General features: G+C 37.1%; 1 protein-coding gene and 1 pseudogene across 2 annotated transcripts; one reads left to right on the forward strand and one right to left on the reverse strand.

Moving 5' to 3' along the window:
- Positions 1-497: 497 nt before the first annotated feature.
- Positions 498-5,597, reverse strand: LOC149220191 (putative methyltransferase PMT17). 2 transcript variants are annotated; one of them, XM_089384691.1, is made up of 7 exons: positions 4,919-5,597; positions 3,880-4,569; positions 2,734-2,944; positions 2,130-2,427; positions 1,466-1,855; positions 1,185-1,262; positions 498-888 (listed from the first exon to the last, which is right to left on the reverse strand). In XM_089384691.1, the coding sequence occupies exons 2-7, from the start codon at positions 4,558-4,560 to the stop codon at positions 660-662; spliced, it is 1,887 nt and encodes a 628-aa protein (XP_089240817.1). In that variant the 5' UTR covers positions 4,561-4,569; positions 4,919-5,597; the 3' UTR covers positions 498-659. The 2 variants fall into 2 exon arrangements, with proteins under 2 accessions (XP_089240817.1, XP_089240816.1); XM_089384690.1 differs by having other exon boundaries at positions 4,911-5,597.
- A 2,719-nt stretch (positions 5,598-8,316) lies between these two features.
- Positions 8,317-15,698, forward strand: LOC149220192 (uncharacterized; annotated as a pseudogene).
- Positions 15,699-22,834: the final 7,136 nt, after the last annotated feature.

The following is a 22,834-nucleotide window of genomic DNA, read 5'->3' on the forward strand; positions in this document are numbered from 1 at the left end:
ACCACTCCACAACTAGGGTAGAAAAAATGTCAAAGATGTCCAAGGAGTTTGTATAGAGAAAATTGCATCCAGTAAAATTTAATTTTGAATTTAGAGAAGCATTACAAGCTGCAAATATTATAAGATATGGAAAAACATATTATAACTTATCAAATTCAATTTTATTTATCTGAGTCGAGAGGCTCATTCTATAGCCCTGTATTGATGTGTAACTCTGTCCATCCGTTATCAAAGTTGAAATTTTACTCATGTGGACCAAAATAAAATTTAAAAAAAAATCTAAAAATAAATAAATAATGCCTGCTCAAAAAAAATTGCAAGTAAAAAAACTAGATCCCTCTCAGCTCATGTTAAATCCATATTTAAGATGGATCTATGCTGGTTTTACAACCATTTGCTTTACTTTATAAATCCTAACCTAAAATGAATGTAAACTAAATACATATTTCTAACTATACATTTTATAAATTGATTAGAAAGGCAATCTTAAAAACATGTTAACAAAGGGAAAACTCAATATAACAAAAAAACAATGATTTGAACCGTTTACATGAGGAGAATGGAGAACAACTCTTGCAAATTCTCTCATACTCAACCAAATTCTCTCATACTCAACCAATGAATGCAACATAAAATCCAAAATAAAACATGGGCTCGGCCTACGAACTACCATCTTGTGCTTCTCCAGTCCAATATTGTTTCACGGCGATCAGGATTTTCTCTTGGTTAAAGGGACCACTCTCATGATCTCTCATCTCACTTCGCCATCTCATGCCATCAATCAAGCTCTCCACTTTCACCAAGACATCGACAACATCCCTAATGATCACGATCCCTTCAGGGCGTAGGACACGGTCCATCTCAAGAAGTATGTTAGCTATATCACACCTGCAATATAATCAACAACCAGATAAACAACAAAAGTCATCTAGCAAGAAAATGTAACACATGAACACAAATCTTGTTTATCTGTGCATACCACCATTGTGAGTGTGGATCTTGGTCTCTCACACACATAAGGTACACACAAATGATAAGTTCTCAACTTTATTTTTTTTGGTACTAGGATGCTGGATCTTATTTTTTGTTCTAGTTCCCCATTTTCTCACTTGATAACTCGATTAAGCAAAACAAAGATAACTAAACATTTTCATATTTACAGAGTGAACGATTACTCAATTTACCTGTCCTGGTACATGCTAAAGACACCGGCAGCATGAATTAAGTCATAAGTTCTAGGATATGTTGAAAAAGCCTCACACCTGCAATTCAAAAGGATGCCCATGTTATATTTTCTACATGTAGAGTCCAGGGTGCCCTAAATTTTCTGCCAAAATAGACTGAATTTTGGGTAATCCATGGATCATAGGGATGTCTTCTTTGTGTTTATTAATATAAATTCTTCAGTAAATGGAACAAACAAAGCTAGAGGAGAGGATTGCCCCTGGTGAAATCTGCAACTTACCAGTCCTGATAAGTTCCAATTAATCCTCGCTCATAGATGACACCAAGGGTATTCTGTTTGCCATCTGAAGGCACAACATTCATGACCCACACAGGATCATTTGCCAAGGCAGCAGCAAAACCTCCTAGGCCAGCATTCATGTCCATGATATTTCGGTATCTTCCATGGCTCAGTTGTCCTATAAGCCTCTTGTAGTTTGCCACCTTGTCATTCCATAGTTTAGAATCTTCATTGAAATTTTCAGCTGTAATTCCAGGAATACTGCCACTCATTATTTGGGGAGGAACAGCTGTTACACGCTTTGGCCATTTTTCTAAGGCTCCTCCTGCAACTGCATTGATATCATTGACCTCTGGAAGTGGTGTCATGCAAGTTTCCATCTTTGTATACCTTCATTCAGAATTTCAGACACAAAAATCAAATACTCAAATAGTGCACTTGGTAAACATTGTAATATCCTAGTCCAACATTTCGTCCGTAAGATTTCCATATGCATGCCATGACTTCAGTCTCAAAATATTACAATGTTTCCAAGCTGGAAACTCTTTCATGCCATGATGAATTCATTTCCAACTTCTAGGGAACAAAATTAAGTGAGCATGAATAACTTTTAGGGAACGAGATTAAGTGAGCATGAAGAATAGAAATTAATGTAAGTACATACCAGGCAGCATCAGGGTTGTCATTTTTACAAATATGAGGAATCTTATACGTTTTTCTGCTTTTCACACACTCAATGTGATTCATGGGCTTTTGCCATATAGCAAGATCACCCTTTTCGACAACCTTCTTCCAACAGAGGCGTTTAGCAACATCTTCAATAGCATCTTGCTCTTGTTTCAAATCCTCGGGAGTTCTTTGCCATCCTTTATGATGTTTTTTCCAATTTATTGGGGGGCCAGATAATATCCAATAACCACCAGGTCTCAATACCCTGTCCACTTCAATCAAGTATACACCCTCTGGAGACAAAACGCATGGACTAAATCAAAAACATATTTAAGACAACATGTGCAACGTGAAACAATGGGATCAAATTTCAGAAGTTTCACAGAGGCCTCAATTCTAAATTTCTAATGTAATGAAATCAAAATCATTGGCATCAACGCTAAGTAAAGCAATAAATCCATTTGGCAATGTGCAGCCTGAAGTCCTAAAAAATGCAAAAGCATGCATACAAGACTATAAAGATTGAACTAGACTTAATCAGATTTATGCAGGATTAAAATAGTTCCGAAAGAGAAGGATTTGCAAAGTTGGTGAATTACCATAATCTTTCCATGGAATAAGACATCGAGAACAATGAGCCATGTCAAAAGCTCTTGCTGGATATGGAATCCTTTCAGACGACATGATTCCTATCATTGCTGGAATGCCCCGTTCCAGAGCAAACTGTACCTGTGCTTCATGTGAATCCCTTGGTGCAAAGGACATGGTTAAGATATTCCTCTTTAGCAGATAAGCTCCCCAACTAGCAACCTGCAGATGTTTCAGATGATCAGTATGGTCACTTACAATTTGGTTGGGTAACCTTAACTGAAAGAAAGGAATTAGGTACATATACAAAATGCTTCATAGGATGGATGGAAAGACAATTTCGTATGAATCTAGCAAGAGTTTTAATACATCCATAAGTGATTTTCTCTAAGACAAAGATCATTTGATAGATCAATAGCTTTTGGACAATGCATCCACTCTGAGGAGGGTTCTTTAAGGATGCTAAATGTTAATTAAACGAGAAACCATGATATTGTGAAATCTACTTTAGGACCTCCAGATCTAAAGTACCTTGTACATACAGATTCAAACACAACTGTAGCCTTCCTATTCATAACAGCAGAAGCTCTCAGCAGGTAGTAAAAATAACTCACGACGATGGAACAGGATTGGCACATAGGTTTAACATAAAGATGCTTTTGCAAATCCCTATAAGAACAGAGCACATTCGGCCTCCAGAGATGAATCCCTCGTAGATGACAATTTAAGTTAAGGCAAACTTTTACATCCTCTTCTTGATGATATCAATCGACAGAGATTTGAATTTCATTAATCCAGCCATTCACATGTATAGAATATAGTGAAAGTAACCCGTTGAACATAGTATTCAGATTTTTCAGATTAAAAAGTCTGCATAGGTGTGCCAAGACTTGTACCAAAGATCCCTAAAACTTTAGAGCTGTAACAATGTTTGAGAATAGGTCAGGTTCTTTAGGCCCTTCTCACCACTCGTGATTCAGATACCTAAATTTTCTACCTAGAGAAGTTCCAATAAAGAAGAGACATTTGGTCGGCAAAATCAATAACTGACTACTGTCTAAATGGCAGAACAAAGATTGGCTAGATATCCAAAAAAAAATATCACAAGTTGCAATGCAGATAACAATGAGCTAAGATGGGAAAGAGCAAGTACTCACTCCACACCCTGTATCAATGGCAGTCCTGATAGATCCATCCGTCAGAGGAATCAACTTATTGATATCATCAATATAAGCATCTGCACCATGAGGGAACATGGTTCCCCCACCTGGAAACCGGAACTTGTCACCTTCAACTTGGATCCAGTTCTGTACAGCCTTCTCTACTGTAAGTTCCCTGTGAGGAACATTGGCAAACCAAGCGTAATCCCTGCTCTTGGGCCAGGGGAAGGGATTCTTGTACCCGGGAGGAGCAGGAATGAGGCATTTCAAGATCTCGTTCTTCTCTGGGCAGTGGCGTTCTCTGTATACCAACCTAGCTCTAGCGAACTTATGAGCTCTCGATGGATCCTGACAGGGAGTATATTCACTGTACTTGAGATCGCAGGGTTTAAACTTTATCTTATGTTTGGAAGTCTCGTTGCCCCCTACTACTTGAGCATGATGGGCTTCAAAGTCCAAGGAAACAGACGTAGAAGAAGCGGTCCGAGTAATGGAATCACAACCCATCTTGGGGTTGCTCAGTCTCGTTGTGTCATTTGGCAAAGACCAACTGTTCTGCCATGCACCCAAAAGGTAGCAGAAAATACAGAGCCCAGTGACTCCCAGGATCCAAGTCACACGTTTTTTCTTGGATTCCAGCTGGTGTATTTTGGGAGATCCACCGTAATCCTTCCCCATTCTACCCTCCTGCAATCACACAAATATTCAGCATAAAGACATTGTAATAAATACTACAAATTCCCATCTTCCTTCGGCTACTCCATTAAAAACAGACGCAATCTTAAAGATGGGTAAGCTTCAAGTTTATAGTACTGTTTCTTGAGCCAAATATTCAGCTTCTTGCATATGGTTAAAAACATTTTCTCAGGTATTTTTATCATGGAAGAGCAGAGCAAGTTAGATTACACGACAGAATGAGCCCTTCCAATTGTGAAAAAAGGATAAAACCATGACCATCACAGAAAACTATGATGTGAAGACCTATGAAAGGAGAAAAAAACAGGGAGCAGATCTAGAAATGAGTGCACCTGTATACCTATCCAACGCAATCGTTAAATACTTCAAATCCCCTGCTAACAATTTCAACGTTTTGAATCCATGAATGCCACCAGGTATTATCAGCTAAAGCTTTAGTGGGGCAAAATTTCTCATCGATTCCTCTCTTGGGTTCAGTCTGCAGACTTTCTAGATCGAACCCCACGTGTTAGATCTAAAAAATCGGGAATTCTGTTCCAGTGTAGCGCTTTCCGTGTAGAAAACAATGTCCACTGCATGAGTTTATTTATATTTCTCGAAAAATGTGGGGGATATTCAGGCAGGGAGCCCTCGGCCGTTACGCTTCCATCTTTATATAAATATTTGTTACGAGCTCTCTCGATGCAGATCTGACTGGTAATCAGGTAACCCCAGCGTTTACAAATAAATTTTTGAAACTATGTTGCGTGTACCCCCATTTAAACCAGTCACGAGGATGTGGGTGACAGAATCCCACCACTGCATTGGCCCTCGAATAATCTCTTTAATTGTTTTGGGTCACCCACTGGAGCCTTTTACACTTTGTCCTGTACAATAAGTCGGGGTTAGGCCACCGACTTTTGTCCAGAATTGCATGTTGTTAGCACCATAAAAGACCAGTTATTTAGCGCCAGATAAGACCGTTATCGATTAGGTCCCGTAGCTGATGATGATCTCGATAAATTCTACATCGATGGACTTTCATAGTTTGATTAGCGAAATTTCAGTTCTCAGGTTGGATGTGAGGATTTTTAAAGTGGAATTATTAAGAAATCACAGTAGAGGTGGGCGTTTACCCCACAGTAACAAAAGGGCAAAAATGTAATTATTGGTTTTCATATTATGATTGGATTTTGTACATTAGTTTAAGTTAAAAATAGGGAATTAATGGTCTTATAGACTATTTTTAGTGTGGTGGATCTTAAAGTATTATTTCATTTCATTTAAATAAACTGTTTTTATTGCCCTGAAAATCATGGAAATTGGTAAAATGGAGCTATGAAATTTTTAAGCTTTTATTTAGGTAGTCCATGAAAATCAATGACTGGTATTTTTTTGGGTTTAATAATGTTGGTCACTGTTTTTTTAGGTTAATAGTGTTTATGTAATTTAATAGAAAATAAGGATGAGCAATTACATTTTGATGATTGATTAAGTAGAGTATTTAATGTATATGGTATTTATTATAATTTATATTGTATAAGGTATTAGTCTTAGTTTACAAAATGAATGTTTTTGTGGGTATTTAAAATTTTGGGAAGAAATATTGGACCAAATCCTAACAATGTGATTAATTAGAAAAACTTATATCTATAAAATATGGATTTTTTAATAAATTCAAAATAATCATTTTAAATTGATGGAGTTGCAAATATTAATGTTAATATTGTATAATTCAAATGTTTTTGGGTATTTTGAGGGAGTTGAATTCACTTTTGCATTAAAAGTCAAAAATATTGAAAAAAGTCAAAAATGTAAAATGTATAGTCAAAAACCTAAATTGTATAGTTTTCTTCTTTCCTATCAATATCTAGCATTAAAGATGGATTTCAATTCATTTGAGTTGTCTTTAGTGAGACTTTTTGGAAGCTTTTAGTGTGGGTTTTTCTGGTCTAATTTCTCTAAAATCCGGCAGGAATTTATTGAAATCACAAACTTGATGAGTAACCCTTGCACAATTGAAGTGCCCTAGGGGTTTTTTAGGGTGCTAAGTCCATATATACAGTCCAAAAAACCAGTTTAAATAATACAAATCAAGGTTTCACCTCAATTTTTTCCGCGGGATTTTGACACTGGAAAGTCCAAAAAGTCGCACTAAAGACAACTCCGAAATCATTTGGTATGTGTCATCCTTCATGAGTGTTGTTCATTAATACTTCATTGTTATGAGCTTGAGTAATCAAATTGGGAACCATATAATTTTACCGTAAAATTCCCTCTCGTGATTAGAAATTAGTGATATTGGTTCAAAGATTCCATAGATTGAGTTTAAGTTGAAAGATCAACAAAGGATCCCAATTTTTTAAACATAAAATATGATTGTAAAATATTAAACCTAGAAAACAAACACAAAGGCACACTAAATTCAATGACCATAATATATCCAATATAAGGTTATTTCAAACCATTATTGGCACCAAGTGTTTCTAACAAAATCCATTACAACTATTCTTTATGCAAATAAAGCTTCAAGGTAAACAATTCATCAATATAAACTAAAATCAACAAACCTATCCAACAATTGACCACAATTGCATCGTATAGTGCACCAACATTGGTTCAAACCCCATCATGAGCCACAACAACATAAAATAGTTAGGCCCATCACAAAACATAACTATTGTATCATCCTATTTTTCAGTTCCTATAAATTGTAATGAATTCTACATATGTTATTTAAGTTGGTGAGCTAGTATGTTTGGGCCAAAGAGCCTAGTATTGTAATATATTGAATTAATTAAAAATATATCAATGTTTACAATACGAGGGGGGCCATAAAATTGGGTGGGTGTGATTCCATAAGAGAAGGGGGTAAAAGGGAATCCAAGGGGAAACCCATGATTTTTTCTTAAGTTAATTTTTCATTACTCATTGATCTATTTTGATTTACCAGTCTAGATCCATATGAACCCCATATCTTTCAAGCGTCGAGAGGGATCAAATCTCTCGAGGTGCAAACATCTTTTTTGAGTGCAAAACTTGAGCAAAGGTTTGCACCTCGAGAGATTTGATCCCTCTCAATGCTTGATAGGTCTGGGGTTAAGATGGATCTAGGTTGGTTTCAGTCGTGTGCGGTCATACAAAATGTTGACACCTAATCCTTGTGATTGGGTGAATTATTGTAAATAAATAATTGAGAAATGTGAACAGTCATCGGAGATGAACTGAACAGTCTCTCCCTCATGTATATAACAAACCTACCTGATTGAATGAATAATACGAATCAGTTTTTGTTTTGTGGAGTCACTGCCTGACCTAACATGGTATCAAAGCCAGCTCCTTGTTTTAGCTATTATGTTCCTGTAACTCCTCTGTCCTGTCCTGAGTTACCTTCCAGCGCTGCTCTGCCTCTGCCATATTCTCCACTGTCCTGACATAACTTGCCTCTGCCATATTCTTTTCCAGTGCTGCCTCATAACGCATCTGTCCATATTGTCCAGACAGAAGCATTGTACGTTAAATTTTTTTGAATAGCGCTGTCATTTCCTGTTTTAGCGTTGATGACTGACATGGTATGTTGAACCCTGAGATGCTGAAGGAATCTGCGTTGAATACGCTGGTCAATTGAATACGTTGGTTGCTACTGTGCATTGTGAAACGTAACTTCGTTGTTGTTGTATGGAGCGCCAATAGTTACGTTTCTGAGAGTGATTAAAAAAGGATCGACTGAGGATTTTTCAGGCTTCCCTTATGCAATAGATGACCCCTCATCAGCAATGGCTCCGAAAACATCTTGGTTGTGACTATCAATGGCGTGGGAATCGGTCTCGAGCTTCTGTTCGTTTCCATATATCTGAAATTCGCTCTTGGTATCGACATTTGAATGGTAACATTTGAATGTTGTCTCTGCGTTTCTTCCCGGGAATCGATTGTGAGCTTTGAAATTGTGATGTTGTTGTTGCTCCAACTTTGTAGAGCTCGCGGTTGATGTCGTTGCTACTCCAACTTTGTAGAGCTCGTGGTGAATGATTGATTATTGACAGTGATATAAATTAAACAACCAAAATCATTTCCCATAGAAATTTTTGAGTACATTGTTACTGTATATTGGCAGAAGTATTCTTTTCTATCAGCAAATTTTTTTTTTACAGAATGCATTCAATCATATCCATGGTAGGAATAGTTCTCACTGGCAAGGAGAACTATCCTGAATGGTCCTGGATGATAAAACACACCCTCATCTTCAATGAGTTATGGAAAGGAGTGTGTGTCGGAGAAGGAGACAATGACCCAGTACAGTCTACCTCAGACAAAGAGCTCGTCATTTGGGAAAACAAGAACAACAAAGCCTATGCATTAATCGCAGCATCTGTAAATGAAGAGGTGAGTCGCCATATTTTGTCATATTCAACTGCCTTTGAAGCCTTACAAAAGCTGAAAGAACTCTATGACTCACATTCTGCACTTGAAGTTGTTCAACTCATGATTAAACTCTTCACTCTTGAACTGCAAAATAATGATCCTCTTGCTCTTGCATCTGAAGTAAAGTCTATAATGCATGATATCAAATCCACTAAGGTTGAGCTGGATATCCCTCTTATTGCTTTTCTCAAGGCACTTTATCCTACTTACTTCAATTATCTTAAGTCTTTGCAAGCAAATGGAAGTCTCAAAGATATAACCTTTGACTCTTGTGAAAAAGTTTGCTAAAAGAGAGAAAGCTTTTGGAAAGAAGACAACCCCTGAATCTTCTGAAGAGACTGTTTGCCTTGCTCATAAAGAAAAGCATCCTGCTAAAGATTCTACAAGAGGAAGAGGTGGACGAAGAGGAAGAGGAAGATATTTCAGAGGCAAGGGGGGCAGACATTCTCAAGGAGAAAAGGCAGATCTGCACTACATTTGCTGCAAAAGAAATGGATCACATGATGCCTCTACATGCAAGCTACCATGGGACAAAATTGAGAAGAAAAGAAACCAACAGAAAGGTAAAATTGATGATACAGACAGAGGTAAAGCACCTGAATCCGCTCACTATGTTGAGGCACAATGTAACATTGGAGTAAATGAAGATTTGTTTAATGCTTCACTTGCTTCATGGAAAAATGATTGGTTGCTTGATTCAGGAGCAACCTGTCACATGACTCATAGAAAAGATTTTTTTGAAGATTTCACTGACAATGTTGATGGAGCAGTATACTTTGCATATCAGTGAAAAATCAAGCCATCAAGGCTTGGCACCATCAGGCTTAAACTGCCTGGTCTTCCAGACTTTCTTCTGGATCATGTTCTATATCTCCCACAGCTCAAGAGAAACTTGTTGTCCTTGGTCCACATCCGCCAGCAAGGTAACTCCATTCATATGTTTGATGGAAAGCTTGAGGTAAGAAAAGCATCTAATCATTCACTTGTCATGAGGGGAATAGAAGAAGAAAGGCTTCTCAAACTGCAAGGAACATCTACTCATGCACAACATTTCTCATACAATTCTCATCATGAAGAAGGTACACTTCCATCAAGTTTATTATGGCATGCTAGATTTGGACATTTGAACTATGATAGTCTCTGCTTATTGAAGAAAAATGGTGTTGTTGGTTTGCCTACAATTCCTAGAAAACTTAAGCAATGTGATGCTTGCATTCTAGGAAAGCATAGCAAACAGTCTTTTCATGATTCGCATTCAAGAGCAATAGGAAACTTGAACTTATTCATTCAGATTTATGTGGTCCAATGTCTGTTCCTTCTGCAAATGGAAATAAATATATCATGACATTTATTGATGATTACACCAGAATGTGTTGGGTTTATTTATTGAAGAAAAATCTAATGCTTTTCAAACATTCAAGAATTTTCATAAATGGATTGAAAATGATGCACAATCTCATATTGGGTCTATTCGCACTGATAATGGAAAAGAATATATATCAAATGAATTTGAAAACTATCTTCGCCAACATGGGATGAAACATCAAACAACTGTGCCTTATAATCCCCAACAGAATGGTGTAGCTGAAAGAATGAATAGAACAATCTTGAATATGGTACGATCCATGCTTTCTTCAAAAATGTAAAGATAATGTTTTGGCCTGATGCTGTTCTATGTGATGCATATATAAAGAATAGATGTCCATCTAATGCTATAAGAAACAAGACTCCTTATGAATTGTGGTATGGACATGTTCCTTCGGTAAAACATCTCAGGATCTTTGGTTCCACCTGTTATGCTTTGATACCAAAGGTACATAGAAACAAACTTGGTGCTAGAAGTCGTAAGTGTATCTTCCTGGGGTATTCAAACACCTCCAAAGCATACCGCCTCTATGATGAAGTAAATAAAAAGTTTGTTGTATCGAGAGATGTAATTTTTCTTGAATCATCTAAATCTGACAATGTTGTTGAGCGACAACTTGATCGCTTGGATAGATTCGCTAAAACAAAATCATTTCAAGAATTTGATAATCAGATTCCACATCTTGAAGGGGGGATTCCTATTCTAGATCAACATGTGGAATCTTCTTTTGAAGAACACTCTCCCCTGCATGAAACTCCAACAACAGATGATGCTTTAAGTGATGTAATTGATAGAATTGGGAGACTCAATCTTGATTCAGTCCCAACTCAATCAACAGAGCAGCCTGGACCATCTCAGAAAGGTCCCCCAAAGTGGCTGACGAAGACACTTGAAAGTGTTATCCTGATGAAATTGGAAAAACAGGAACCATAAATTCAAACCGACAAAATGGAGGTGATGTAGATGACTCTAATTCACCTGTTGATATGGATGTTTCTTATGATTGTGAATTGAACTTGTCTACAGATTTTGAACCAACTTCCTTCAAAGAAGCTGCTTCTCGTGATGAATGGAAAGAAGCGATGCAAAAGGAGTATGATGCCCTCATAAAGAACGACACTTGGAAGCTGGTTGACCCTCCATTTGGAACAAAACCAATTGGCTGCAAGTGGGTCTACAAGAACAAGTACAAAGCTGATGGATCACTTGACAAGCACAAAGCTAGGCTTGTGGCAAAAGGTTTTGCACAGAAGGAAGGGGTCGACTATGAGGAAACTTTTGCCCCCACAGCAAAATGGGCCACCATCCGAACACCCTTTGCACTAGCAGCTCAGAACGGTTGGAAAGTCCATCAAATGGATGTAAAAAATGCCTTCTTGAATGGAGATCTAAAAGAGAATGTTTTTATGTCCCAGCCTGAAGGATTTGCTATGAAAGGACATGAACATAAAGTATGCAAACTTGTGAAGTCCTTGTATGGCCTCAAACAAGCACCACGAGCCTGGTATGAAAAACTAACTGAGCATCTTCTGAAACTCAACTTCAATCATTTTGATCTTGATGATGCAACTTTATTTGTCAAGAAAGTTGCCAAAACAGTTGTATATCTTGTGGTATATGTAGATGATCTTTTAATGACAGGGAACAATGAAAGCTACATTGCATCCATAAAGAAGGAATTGGGGAAAAGTTTTGAAATGACTGATTTGGGTTATGTTCATTACTATCTTGGCATTGAAGTAACCCAACATCCAATGTCCATATTTCTTTCTCAAAAGAAATACATTGGAGATCTGTTGAACAGGTTTGGTATGACAGCGTGCAATCCCCTTACTACTCCAATGGAATAAAACTTAAAGCTCACATCTATTGAAGGAAAAGAATTTGAGGATGCAACAAAGTATAGACAGCTTGTAGGAAGTCTCAACTACCTAACTACAATTAGGCCAGACATTTTGTTTGCTCTTGGAATCCTCTCCAGGTTTATGCAAAAGCCTTGTGAGGGACATTGGTCTACTACAAAAAGGGTTCTAAGGTACTTGAAGGGAACTCAAGACCTTGGAATCAAGTATACACAGGTGGACGACTTCAGCTTGATTGGATACTCTGATTCAGACTTCGACGGAGACAAAGAAACTAGGGTATCTACTTTAGGATATGCTATGAGTCTTGGATCAGGAGCTGTCTCCTGGAGATCACGCAAACAATCAGTTCCAGCAGATTTCACAACAGAAGCAGAATACGTGGCAGCAGCTGAAGCAACAAAAGAAATTGTGTGGCTCAGGAAAATTCTTGAAGATTTGCAGGTAAAACAAGTACAATCAACCCCACTCATGATTGACAATACCTTTGCAATAAAGTTGGCCAAGAACCCAAAGTTTGATGATCGAACAAAGCACATCAATAATAAATATCATCTGATTCGACATCATGTTGAGGCCAAAACAATCCATCTCCGTCATTGTTCCACAAATGAGCAAATTGCAGACATCTTCACCAAAGCGCTTGGAAGAGAAAAGCTTGAAAGATTCAGAACGATGCTTGGACTCACCAACATCCCTTCAGATTAAGGGGGGGGATGTTGACACCTAATCCTTGTGATTGGGTGAATTATTGTAAATAAATAATTTAGAAATGTGAATAGTCATCGGGAGATGAACTAAACAGTCTCTCCCTCATGTATATAACAAACCTACCTAATTGAATGAATAATACGAATCAATTTTTGTTTTGTGGAGTTACTACCTGGCCTGACACAAAATTTGTTGAACATTTAATTATTTTGATCATTTTAAATATGCTAAATATGTCTAAGATTAATTTGGTCAATTTAATTTTAATTTTCTTAGTTATCTCAGTTTGTTGAGATGAGAGAGATTGTTAGTAACTTGAATGATGAAAAATGACGAAATAAAATTTTTAAGTGCAAAGTGACAATGTAACAATGTTGATTGATAGAAAATGTGAATAATAAGAATATAGTCAATTATAAACAATATTCATTGTGATCAATCTTAAACCATTTTCTTCTACTGCTCCTATTGTCACACCTATTAGTTTTTTCATTTCTCATATCGATCATATGAAAAGGGCAGTTGGAATCATAGACCATTCAAATATTTAACACGAGCTATCACAGTAAACATCATACCTTGTCTATGTTGCTCTCCAATATTAATAGTAGTTTTCTCCAAAGTCAATCATTGTGACTTATGGAGTGTTAAACCCCAAATAATTTTCAATGGTAGTTATTTTCTATTACCATGTTTGAATGCAAAGTGAACAATGTTGAATGATGGAAAATGGGAATAATAAGAACGTAGCCAATTATAAATAGTTTACAGTGTCATGAAGCAAACATTTCGGGTAAGAAAACATTTTATTTAGGATGAAAATTCAAGTATTGTATTTATGGTTGAATTAATGTAACGCATAAGTCAATGCACGTCATGAATAATTTTTATGTGTTTACACTAAGAGAGAGTGTGTGTGTTTTGGGGGTGAGAAGGAGAGACAAGGGGAGATAGAGATGTAGATGGAGAGGGGAGAGAGGGAAGAAGAGAAAGACAAAGACAGGGAAGGAGTGTAATTGCCTACTTAATCTTATCATGCAAATTTTATTTACCTAAAAATATTGACTTATAATTATCAAGAAATATTGGTATATACTTACATTTGTGAAACTGTAATTTTTATTTATCGATATAAATTTTATTATTGTTATTATTCAATTCCCAACTTGTTTTCTCAAATTTAATCTTGGATAGGATATGGTCTCCTTCCATTTATTCCAATTAAATATCCATATCCCAAAGTGTCATCTCAAAATCTACTTGGGAGAAGATATGGTCTTCTACAATTAATTTCCAAATTAAATATCCATCCCCAAAATGTCTTCTCAAAATTTACTTGGGAGAGGATATGGTCTTCTCCAATTAATTTCCAATTTAAATATTCATATCTTATCCCCAAAATGTCTTCTCAAATCTACTTGGGAAAAGATATGGTAAGAAAAGCCAAGGATACTAATGAAAGGATGAGGGGGTAGTCATGACATTAATGATAGGTGGTTGAGGTGGATGGGAGGAAGAGCCATAAAAGGGGAAGGATGATGAGAGGAGAGGGGGGGATCCTTGGTCTTGGTCTTGGTTTTGGTTTTGGTTATGGTTTTGGAGGATTTTGTTTTGGGAGGAATGTGGAGAAAAAGAGAAGCGAGAGAAGGAGAACAAACACTACATCTGGTTGGACTTGGGCTCGGAGGGCTAGGGAACCTATGGAGGTTCCCTGGGCTAGGAAATACTTCCTAGTTGGTTGAGAGGCAAATCCAGTCGGGTAGTCAAGAGGAGCATCCCAACAGAGTCAGGAGCTCAGAAGCATCTCAACTAAGCTATTGGAACATGTATTCCTCCGTTTATTGATTACTTATGTAAATGGTTGCAATGAAATTCTTACTTATTTAATTTGTGGTAAATAAATTTTAATAGTATATTATCATCAAATAAATGTTTAGATATAAATAAGTTATTTCCCATCTTATTGTGTTTAAAATTGGAGAAATTTAGCTTTTAGTTATAGGACCCTAGGAGGAAGCCTTACACGTGGTATCGGAGCCAAGTTTCAAAATTTGGACCCAAAACCCACTAAACCCAAATTTCCGCTATAAGAGCTTGTAACTCTCATAATTACTTGTAATCCTAATATATATATATATATATATATATATATATATATATATATATATATATATATATATATATATATATATATATAACAATTTGTTTTTAGATTGAATAGGACATACAAAGGCCAAGCTATGTACAGCCTTGTGATAGATATTGCGGAGGGAGCTGTTGGACTGGCAATATTGTACCGATGCTTAGCTAGTTTCCAACCTCTTCCAAATAATTGGTTTCGTATCAGTTGGAAAGGAAATTGGCATATAGATGATTGCTTGGGTTGATTGATGTTCCCTTGGTGAACATCTTATCACAAATTAATCTAGACTTGTTGCCCTTTCCATCTCCCATTACAGCCTCCCACGTAGAGAGGTCAATAGTGGCTCGAGATCTGATTGTCATGCTTCTTTATGCCATAGTTGTCTCAATCTGTGCACCTATCTGGGAAGAGGTGATATTTCGGGGATTCCTTTTGCCCTATCTAACATGCTATATGCCCATTTGGAGCTCTGTACTTGTTAGTGCTATTGCATTTGCATTAGCTCACTTTAGCATGCAACGTTTACTTCCCCGGCCTTGTCATGGGTATTGTTTTTGTATGCTCATACAATATTCTTGCATCAATGCTCTTGCATAGTTTTTGGAATGGATTTGTATTCCTAGACTTATTGAGATGATGTCCCTGCAATTTGTAGTTCACATTTGTGACTGTGCAGTGTATATAGCAAACATTAAATGGCCATTGCAAAATATTTTGGCAATATATATATATATATATATATATATATATATATATATATATATATATATATTATTTTATCAGAAGGGCACTCTAATTAATTATCTGTTGCCAACATTTTAACTTTCATTAGAGATCTTAACTATTTTTACTGTAAGTTGTGGGAGTAGCAATGTTAACCAAAATTGGTGATTACTTGAGTGAGAGGTTGCTTGAATATCCTTGGTGCCTTTAATTTTTATTTATTTATTAAACAAATAATATTTACAAAGAGCAGAAACATTATATAGTATATCCAAGGGTTGGAGGAGAAAAACATATCAAAACTTCTTCCTTACCTCTGCTAAAGCTGAGATAAATTCATAATAGGCTAAAGCATCTAAACCCTTGATATCTTATATTAGGAGATAAAACTTGGCTTTTAGTTGGTTACATATCTCTTCCTACCAAATTCTATAGAGTGAAGAACAGAGCTATCCTCATTGGAAAAAATACACTTACATCTTATTTCTTGATAGAGAACAACGTAGCATTTTTGAGGCAATTTCGCAATCCCATAAATGCTGAAAGAACTAACTGTTTGGAGTCACCCAACAGGGCTTCCCTTGAAGGAAAATCCCTTGATACATGAAGAAACCTACATCTGAACTTGTTGCCAACAACCTATATGGCTATCTGGCATTTCCACAAAATGTGCTTTAGAGATTCTATTTATCACAAACTGACACTGAGCATCCATGAAATCACTTTCCACTAGATGAGGTTTTGTTGGCATTCCTGGTATATGGTCAGCCAAGCAAAACCCAGGATCTGAAGACGTCCTTCCAGCATTGAAGATGGGGGTCAAAGGGTGTTTCTGATGAAATATGAAGTAAAGTTTATTCATATCATAGTTATGGTTGGGTTATCAAAGGACCGATGTCATTTCCTAAAATAGGGCCTTGCATTTGGATTCAAGAGGGATAAACTTTTGGATTTCCTAGTTGGGCAGTCTATCTAGAGTAAAGAGAGCTTTTGAATGAACTAACACCCTCAAAACCATCCATGATCTGGGGTCCAAATTCCTTTCCTGGTTATCCTGCGAGCTTGATGCCGAGCATTCTCTTCAGTACATTGGTCTTGATCCTTTCAGCTCTATATTGGTCATAATGCTAAGTCCCATCGACAACTACTACCCATCTAGTTCCAACTCACATACTTGGCAACAACCTTCCAAGCAGACAACATGTTCTTTGGGATAGAAGATCCTCTGACCATGATTCTAAAAAATTGTGGGGTTTCAAAACCCATTCTGCAATAATTTTCCTCTATTTATTCAATTGTGCATTTCTGCATATATGAAATGGGATTGTTTACATTACCTACTGGTTGTAAGAGATCTATTTCCAAGGCCTTCTCTTGGCTTCCAGTTTCAAAACTCAACCTAAGTCATCAATCTACTCCAGTTGATATCTAAGCTTCTCAATTTTGTTCTCGCTTAAGGTAATAAGAAGTCTCTTGATGTAATAAGAAATATTGACTCCCCTGCCATATAAGGCCATCCTGCGTAGGTATGGAGTCTCCTCCCCTGCTCCGGTGCTCCTAAACTGGAACATGAACTCAAAACAGAGGCAAAAGTGAAATCATTGGGCTTGATGCCAGAACTTTGCATGTCACTAAAAAAAAAATATGGCTTCCTCGCCATGCCCTTGTTGTGTGTATGATGCAATTATCGCAGTCCATGATACCAGGTCATGCTTGGTCATATTGTCAAACACTTGTTGTGCATCCTCTACTTTACCGCACTTCGCATACATTGTCACTAATGCATTTCCCACTCCTATATTCAAATCAAACCCACTTACGACAACAAGGGCATGAAATTGCATACCTTCAGAAAGCACTGCTAAGCCTACAGAAGCACTTAGTACACTAGACAAGGTCAGCTCATTTGGCTTTACACCTGCTTGCTGCATTTGTTTGAAAATATACAGAGCCTCTGCATGTCCATGCTTTTCATGCCCATAAATAATTGTGCTCCATGAAACTACACCTCTCACATACATTTTGCTAAACACTTGGCTTTTGTCGTTAAGGAAACCACATTTAGCATAACATGTTACAAGAGCGTTTCCCACAGATATATTTGACTCAAATTCTGCTCTAACTATCTGGGCATGGAGTTGTTTAGCCTATTCCAGGCCCAAAAAGCTCCCAATCGCCTTTAATATACTAGAGAAGTTGAATTGGTTAGGCTTTATTCCTTCCCTATACATCTTGCAAAACAATTGCAATATTGCCTCACCGTTTTCACTCTGTGCATATCTTGCGATCATGAGAGTCCGAGAGACCACATTTTGTTCAGACATTTTGTCAAACATGTGGCGTGCATCCTCCAAAACTTCCACACTTGGAATACATGTGGACAAATCTGTTTTGAAGGAAAACATCAAGCTCACTTCCAATACTCACCAAGTGGGCATGGACTAGCTTGCCTTCTGTTAGCACTCTCGAATCAATGTAGAACTGCAAGAAATGAATATGGGTATTACGCTCCACCAAAATGCCTTGTGTGAGAATATCATTCAATCACTTTTGTGAATCAAATGAACTTAAATCTGCACCCATCGTAATGGAGCCATCGTTGCATCCAACATTCGAATGGTGTAAAAATGCGCAGAAATGGGTTGAATGTAGATTGCAATAATTAGAAATGCGAGGATGAGTTATACATTTCTGGGTGATTAGCAGTGCCCTTCCAATATGGTGAAGGCGTCTAAAATGCTCCATGGATTCCCATCTCTCTTAATACTCTCGGTACTGAAAATGAATTCTCAACACCAATTTTTGAAAATGAAAACAAGTGAACGCTAAAGAAAATAGGTGCCAATTATGTCAAACCAATTCTTGAACCCTCAAAAGTTGACAAATCATAAAGAGGAAATTCATTAAGCATTCCTGGATATCGATTTAATGCATGCGGGTCACGAATCATGAATTATATAGAATTTTCAAGATACAATGTCAAGTTTGTCAAACCCATAATCAATAATGAAGCTATGAAATAAACTTAAAACCACAAGATTGTTTGGTTAATTAGAGCATTGTTTTAGTCTGCTTAGTCAATCTATTGTTTAGATCGACAAAAGTTCTTGAAGTTAAACCATTATAGATCTAAGAGATATGCAAAACGTTTAAGTGATTCAAGCATGCGAAATGAAATGATTTGCAAATGAAATACTCTTTCTAAACATTACGCTAGAAGACTTGAAGAACCAATCTAGATTTAGAAATAAAATCAATTTAAACCCTAGGTTGAAAAAAAAAAAAGAGGAAGAAGAAGAAGAAGAAGTCTCTATCGAAATTGAGTCATAAATATTGACCTAAAAGCTTCTCTCAATTCCATTAGTTTCGATGAGTTAAGAAGTTATGAAAATTATATGTTAAATACATTTTGAAATTAAGATTTATGTGTTTGGTCTAATGCAAGTATATAAATGATATTAATTTTCATTCTCCATTCTATTAATATCACAAAAATGGCATTCTTTCATCCCACAATATTTTAGACTTTGTCTATGAAGCTCGTAAGAATTCACATTTATTTTAGCAATGTTATTTTTCTTCTTTAATCTAATTATTGCATATATATATATATATATATATATATATATATATATGAATTCATGGATAATTGCTTAGAAACCTTGCTTCAAGGACACTGCCTCTTCAAGAGGTGAGACCAATTGTTTATATGTCCTATAGGAGATCCCAAGATTCATAAAATGGACATAAATGATTTTAAAACATAATATAAAGGTTGGGAAGGAACAACTAATGGCCATAGAAGGAAGACATGACAAAAAAAGGGTATTATTCACATTAGTATTTAACTTGATTATTTGAATATATTAAACCAAGTTATCAATTAGCTTAATATTAAATTATAACTATGGTACTAAAGAAAACAATTTTGTGTTAGAGCGTGACTTACAAAGTACATTGCACCAGTACCCTAGTGAGTATCAAGAGAAAATTTGTAAGTTATGTAGAACTCACACATGAGAGGATTTGGTAGATCCTTGGGAATCTTCTCAGTACTAATAATGCTTGTTTACGAGCATAGTAAAAAAAAATAAAAAAACTTATGAATATCGTTATACACATGTATGTGAGTCAGCTAAGAGTGGACAAGTCCTAAGTTGGATTAATGAGTCTTGCGTATCATACAGATATTTGAACAATTCAAAATGGTGAGGACGTGAAGAAATCAAGGTCAAGGAGGATCATCACAAGGACCTCCTACAAATAACCCATTACCTTCACCGGAGTTGGCTCTCATCTTACGTTCCCTAGAAGCAATTAATGAGACTTTAAGAGGGCGCCAAACAATTGAAGTGGAAGTAGAGCACCCTCCATCAGGGTTAGGAAATCTTGAGGGATCAAGGGACTCTGATAGAGGACCTTTAATCGAGGACATTACTAGGGACCTCCAAAATATTAAGCTCCTAGGGTTTGTTGGAGGTCATGCCAGTGAACGTGCAGAAGCCTTGTTAGAAGGAATGAGAAGGTGCTTCACACTAAGAGATTATACTTCTAATTCAAAATCTAAAATAACGATATTCCAACTCAGAGATAGTGCTCTAAATTAGTGAGGTAACTTAGAGCGTCAACTACACCTCACTCTGGACACAGTTACTTGGGAGTTATTTGAGGAGAGATTCAGGAAAAAGTACCTACCAGCATATTATGAAGAACAACAGGTAGGATCCTTCCATGCCTTGGTACAGGGAAATTGTACGGTAGAAGAATATAATATTAGATTCATGGAATTGGTCAAGTATGTCTCCTACATGGATACTGACCAGCGTCAAGCAAATCATTTCATTTATGGATTAAACCCTAAGATTAGGGCAATGGTGCGGATGTGAAAACCATCCTCAATTGCAGAAGTTGTGGAACATGCTTGTTATGTTGAAGATCACTTAGCCTTGAAGGGTGGAAACAAAACCATTTATCCAAAACAACCAAGGTTTATGTGGAAGGCCCCTCATACCTTCCCCGGAGGGGGAAGTTTGAGGCCACCGCCATATGGGAACAGGGTTGTACCCAGAGCACTGATAGTGGGGATCTCAATGGTTACTAGTGCAGCTTCACCCACAGCTTCAAGGATTGGTGCAAATCAAGGTCATACACGAGGAGCGCAAGTAGGGGCAGGGGTCCCAAGGGAAGGAACTCTTTCCAAATAACTCCACCATGTTCTATTCAAATTCTACCATGCATCACTTGTTGGGGATGCGGGGGACCTCATTACCAGCGTGACTATCCTAAGTTACAAACTGGTAACAACTGTAGAGAAGGAAAATCACCAGTGGGGGGAGCAAGTAGCCACCATCGAATCTATGTAGCAGTTTATAACCAACAAGTTGAACACCAGTCTGTCGTGGTAGAAACCTCAAGTATGATAAACAAAGTAAAAGTTAAAAAAAATTTGATTTAGGTGCTACAGATAGTTTCATTTCACCGATTGCATTAGAAAAATGTGGGTTCGCAGCCTATGAGCACAATGACTTTAAGCAAGTTGAGATGGCTTCTAGGATAAAACAAGCAGTAGGACCTAGTGTTGACCAATGTCAGGTAAACCTCGCAGTGTGTATAACTAAGTTGAAGGCATACGTCACAACATTGGGGACGTACAATGTAATTATTGGAATGGATTGGCTAGAAGCTCATCGAGCTTTGGTAGGCTATTTCAAGAAGGTGATTTGTTTAGATGATGAAGGTAGGCCAATTGAGATTTGTGGAATCAAGAGAGGAGTGTCGCTACGATTCATATCCATGATGAAGGTAAAACGTTGTCTCCGACAAGGTTGCAAACTATATGTGGTCGAGGTTGTAAGTGACTAGAAAGGACCCTCCCTAGATCAACACCCAATTTTGTCAGAATTCAAGGATGCTTTTCCTAAGGAATTGCCTGGATTACCTCCTATAAGGGAGATTGATTTCACAATCGACCTAAAACTTGGTGCAGAACCAATATCTAAGACACCCTATAGGATGATAACTCCAAAACTTTGTGAGTTGCAGATGCAGTTAAAAGAGCTCTTAGACTTGGGATTTATCAGACCTAGTATTTCACCTTGGGGTGCACCAGTGATTTTTGTCAAGAAGAAGGGTGGTTACTTAAGGCTATGCATAGATTATAGGGACTTGAATAGAGCCACAATAAAGAATAAGTACCTGATACCTAGAATAGATTACCTATTTGATCAAATGAAGGGAGCAACAGTTTTCTCAAAGATCGATCTACGATATGGATACCACCAATTGAGTATTAAGGAAGGTGACATCTCAAAAACTACATTTCGAACTTGGTTTGGGCACTACGAGTTCGTAGTTGTTCCATTTGGTTTGACCAACGCACCAGCAGTATTCATGAGCCTCATGTATGGTGTGTTCAGGAAGTATTCAGACCAATTTGTGCAAGTCTTTCTAGACGACATTCTTGTGTATTCCAAGAATAAGGAGACTAAAAAGCACCTAAGGGTTGTATTGACTTGCTTAAGGGAAAATAAATTGTATGGAAAATTGTCAAAATGTTCCTTCTTTTAGAAGAAAGTTCATTACCTTGGGCACATCATTTTAGGAGAAAGGATTTCAGTTAACCCAGAAAAGGTAAAGGCCATAATGGATTGGCCAGTACTGAAAAATTTTCATGAGGTGCGCAGTTTTATGGGGCTAGTAGGGTATTATCACAGGTTTGTGGAAGGGTTTTCAAGGATTGCAAAACCCATCACCACATTACAGCAAAAGGGGGTCAGGTATGAATGGACATATGAATGTGTCACTGCATTCACAGAACTAAAGAGGTTACTAACTAGTGCACCGATCCTTCGAGTACCAGACATGGAAAAATACTTCATTGTCTGCACCGATGCTTTGAAGCAAGGATTGGGAGTAGTATTGATGCAAGAAGGTAGAGTAATAGCTTACGCATCTAGAAAATTGAAGAAACATGAAGAGTTGTATGCTACCCATGACTTAGAGTTAGCAACAGTGATGTTAGCTTTGAAACTGTGGAGACACTACCTTGTT

This window comes from Pinus tabuliformis, chromosome Q, assembly GCF_031772625.1.
Source record: "Pinus tabuliformis cultivar Carrire ecotype Pingquan chromosome Q, CPIR1, whole genome shotgun sequence".
NCBI lineage: Eukaryota > Viridiplantae > Streptophyta > Pinopsida > Pinales > Pinaceae > Pinus > Pinus tabuliformis.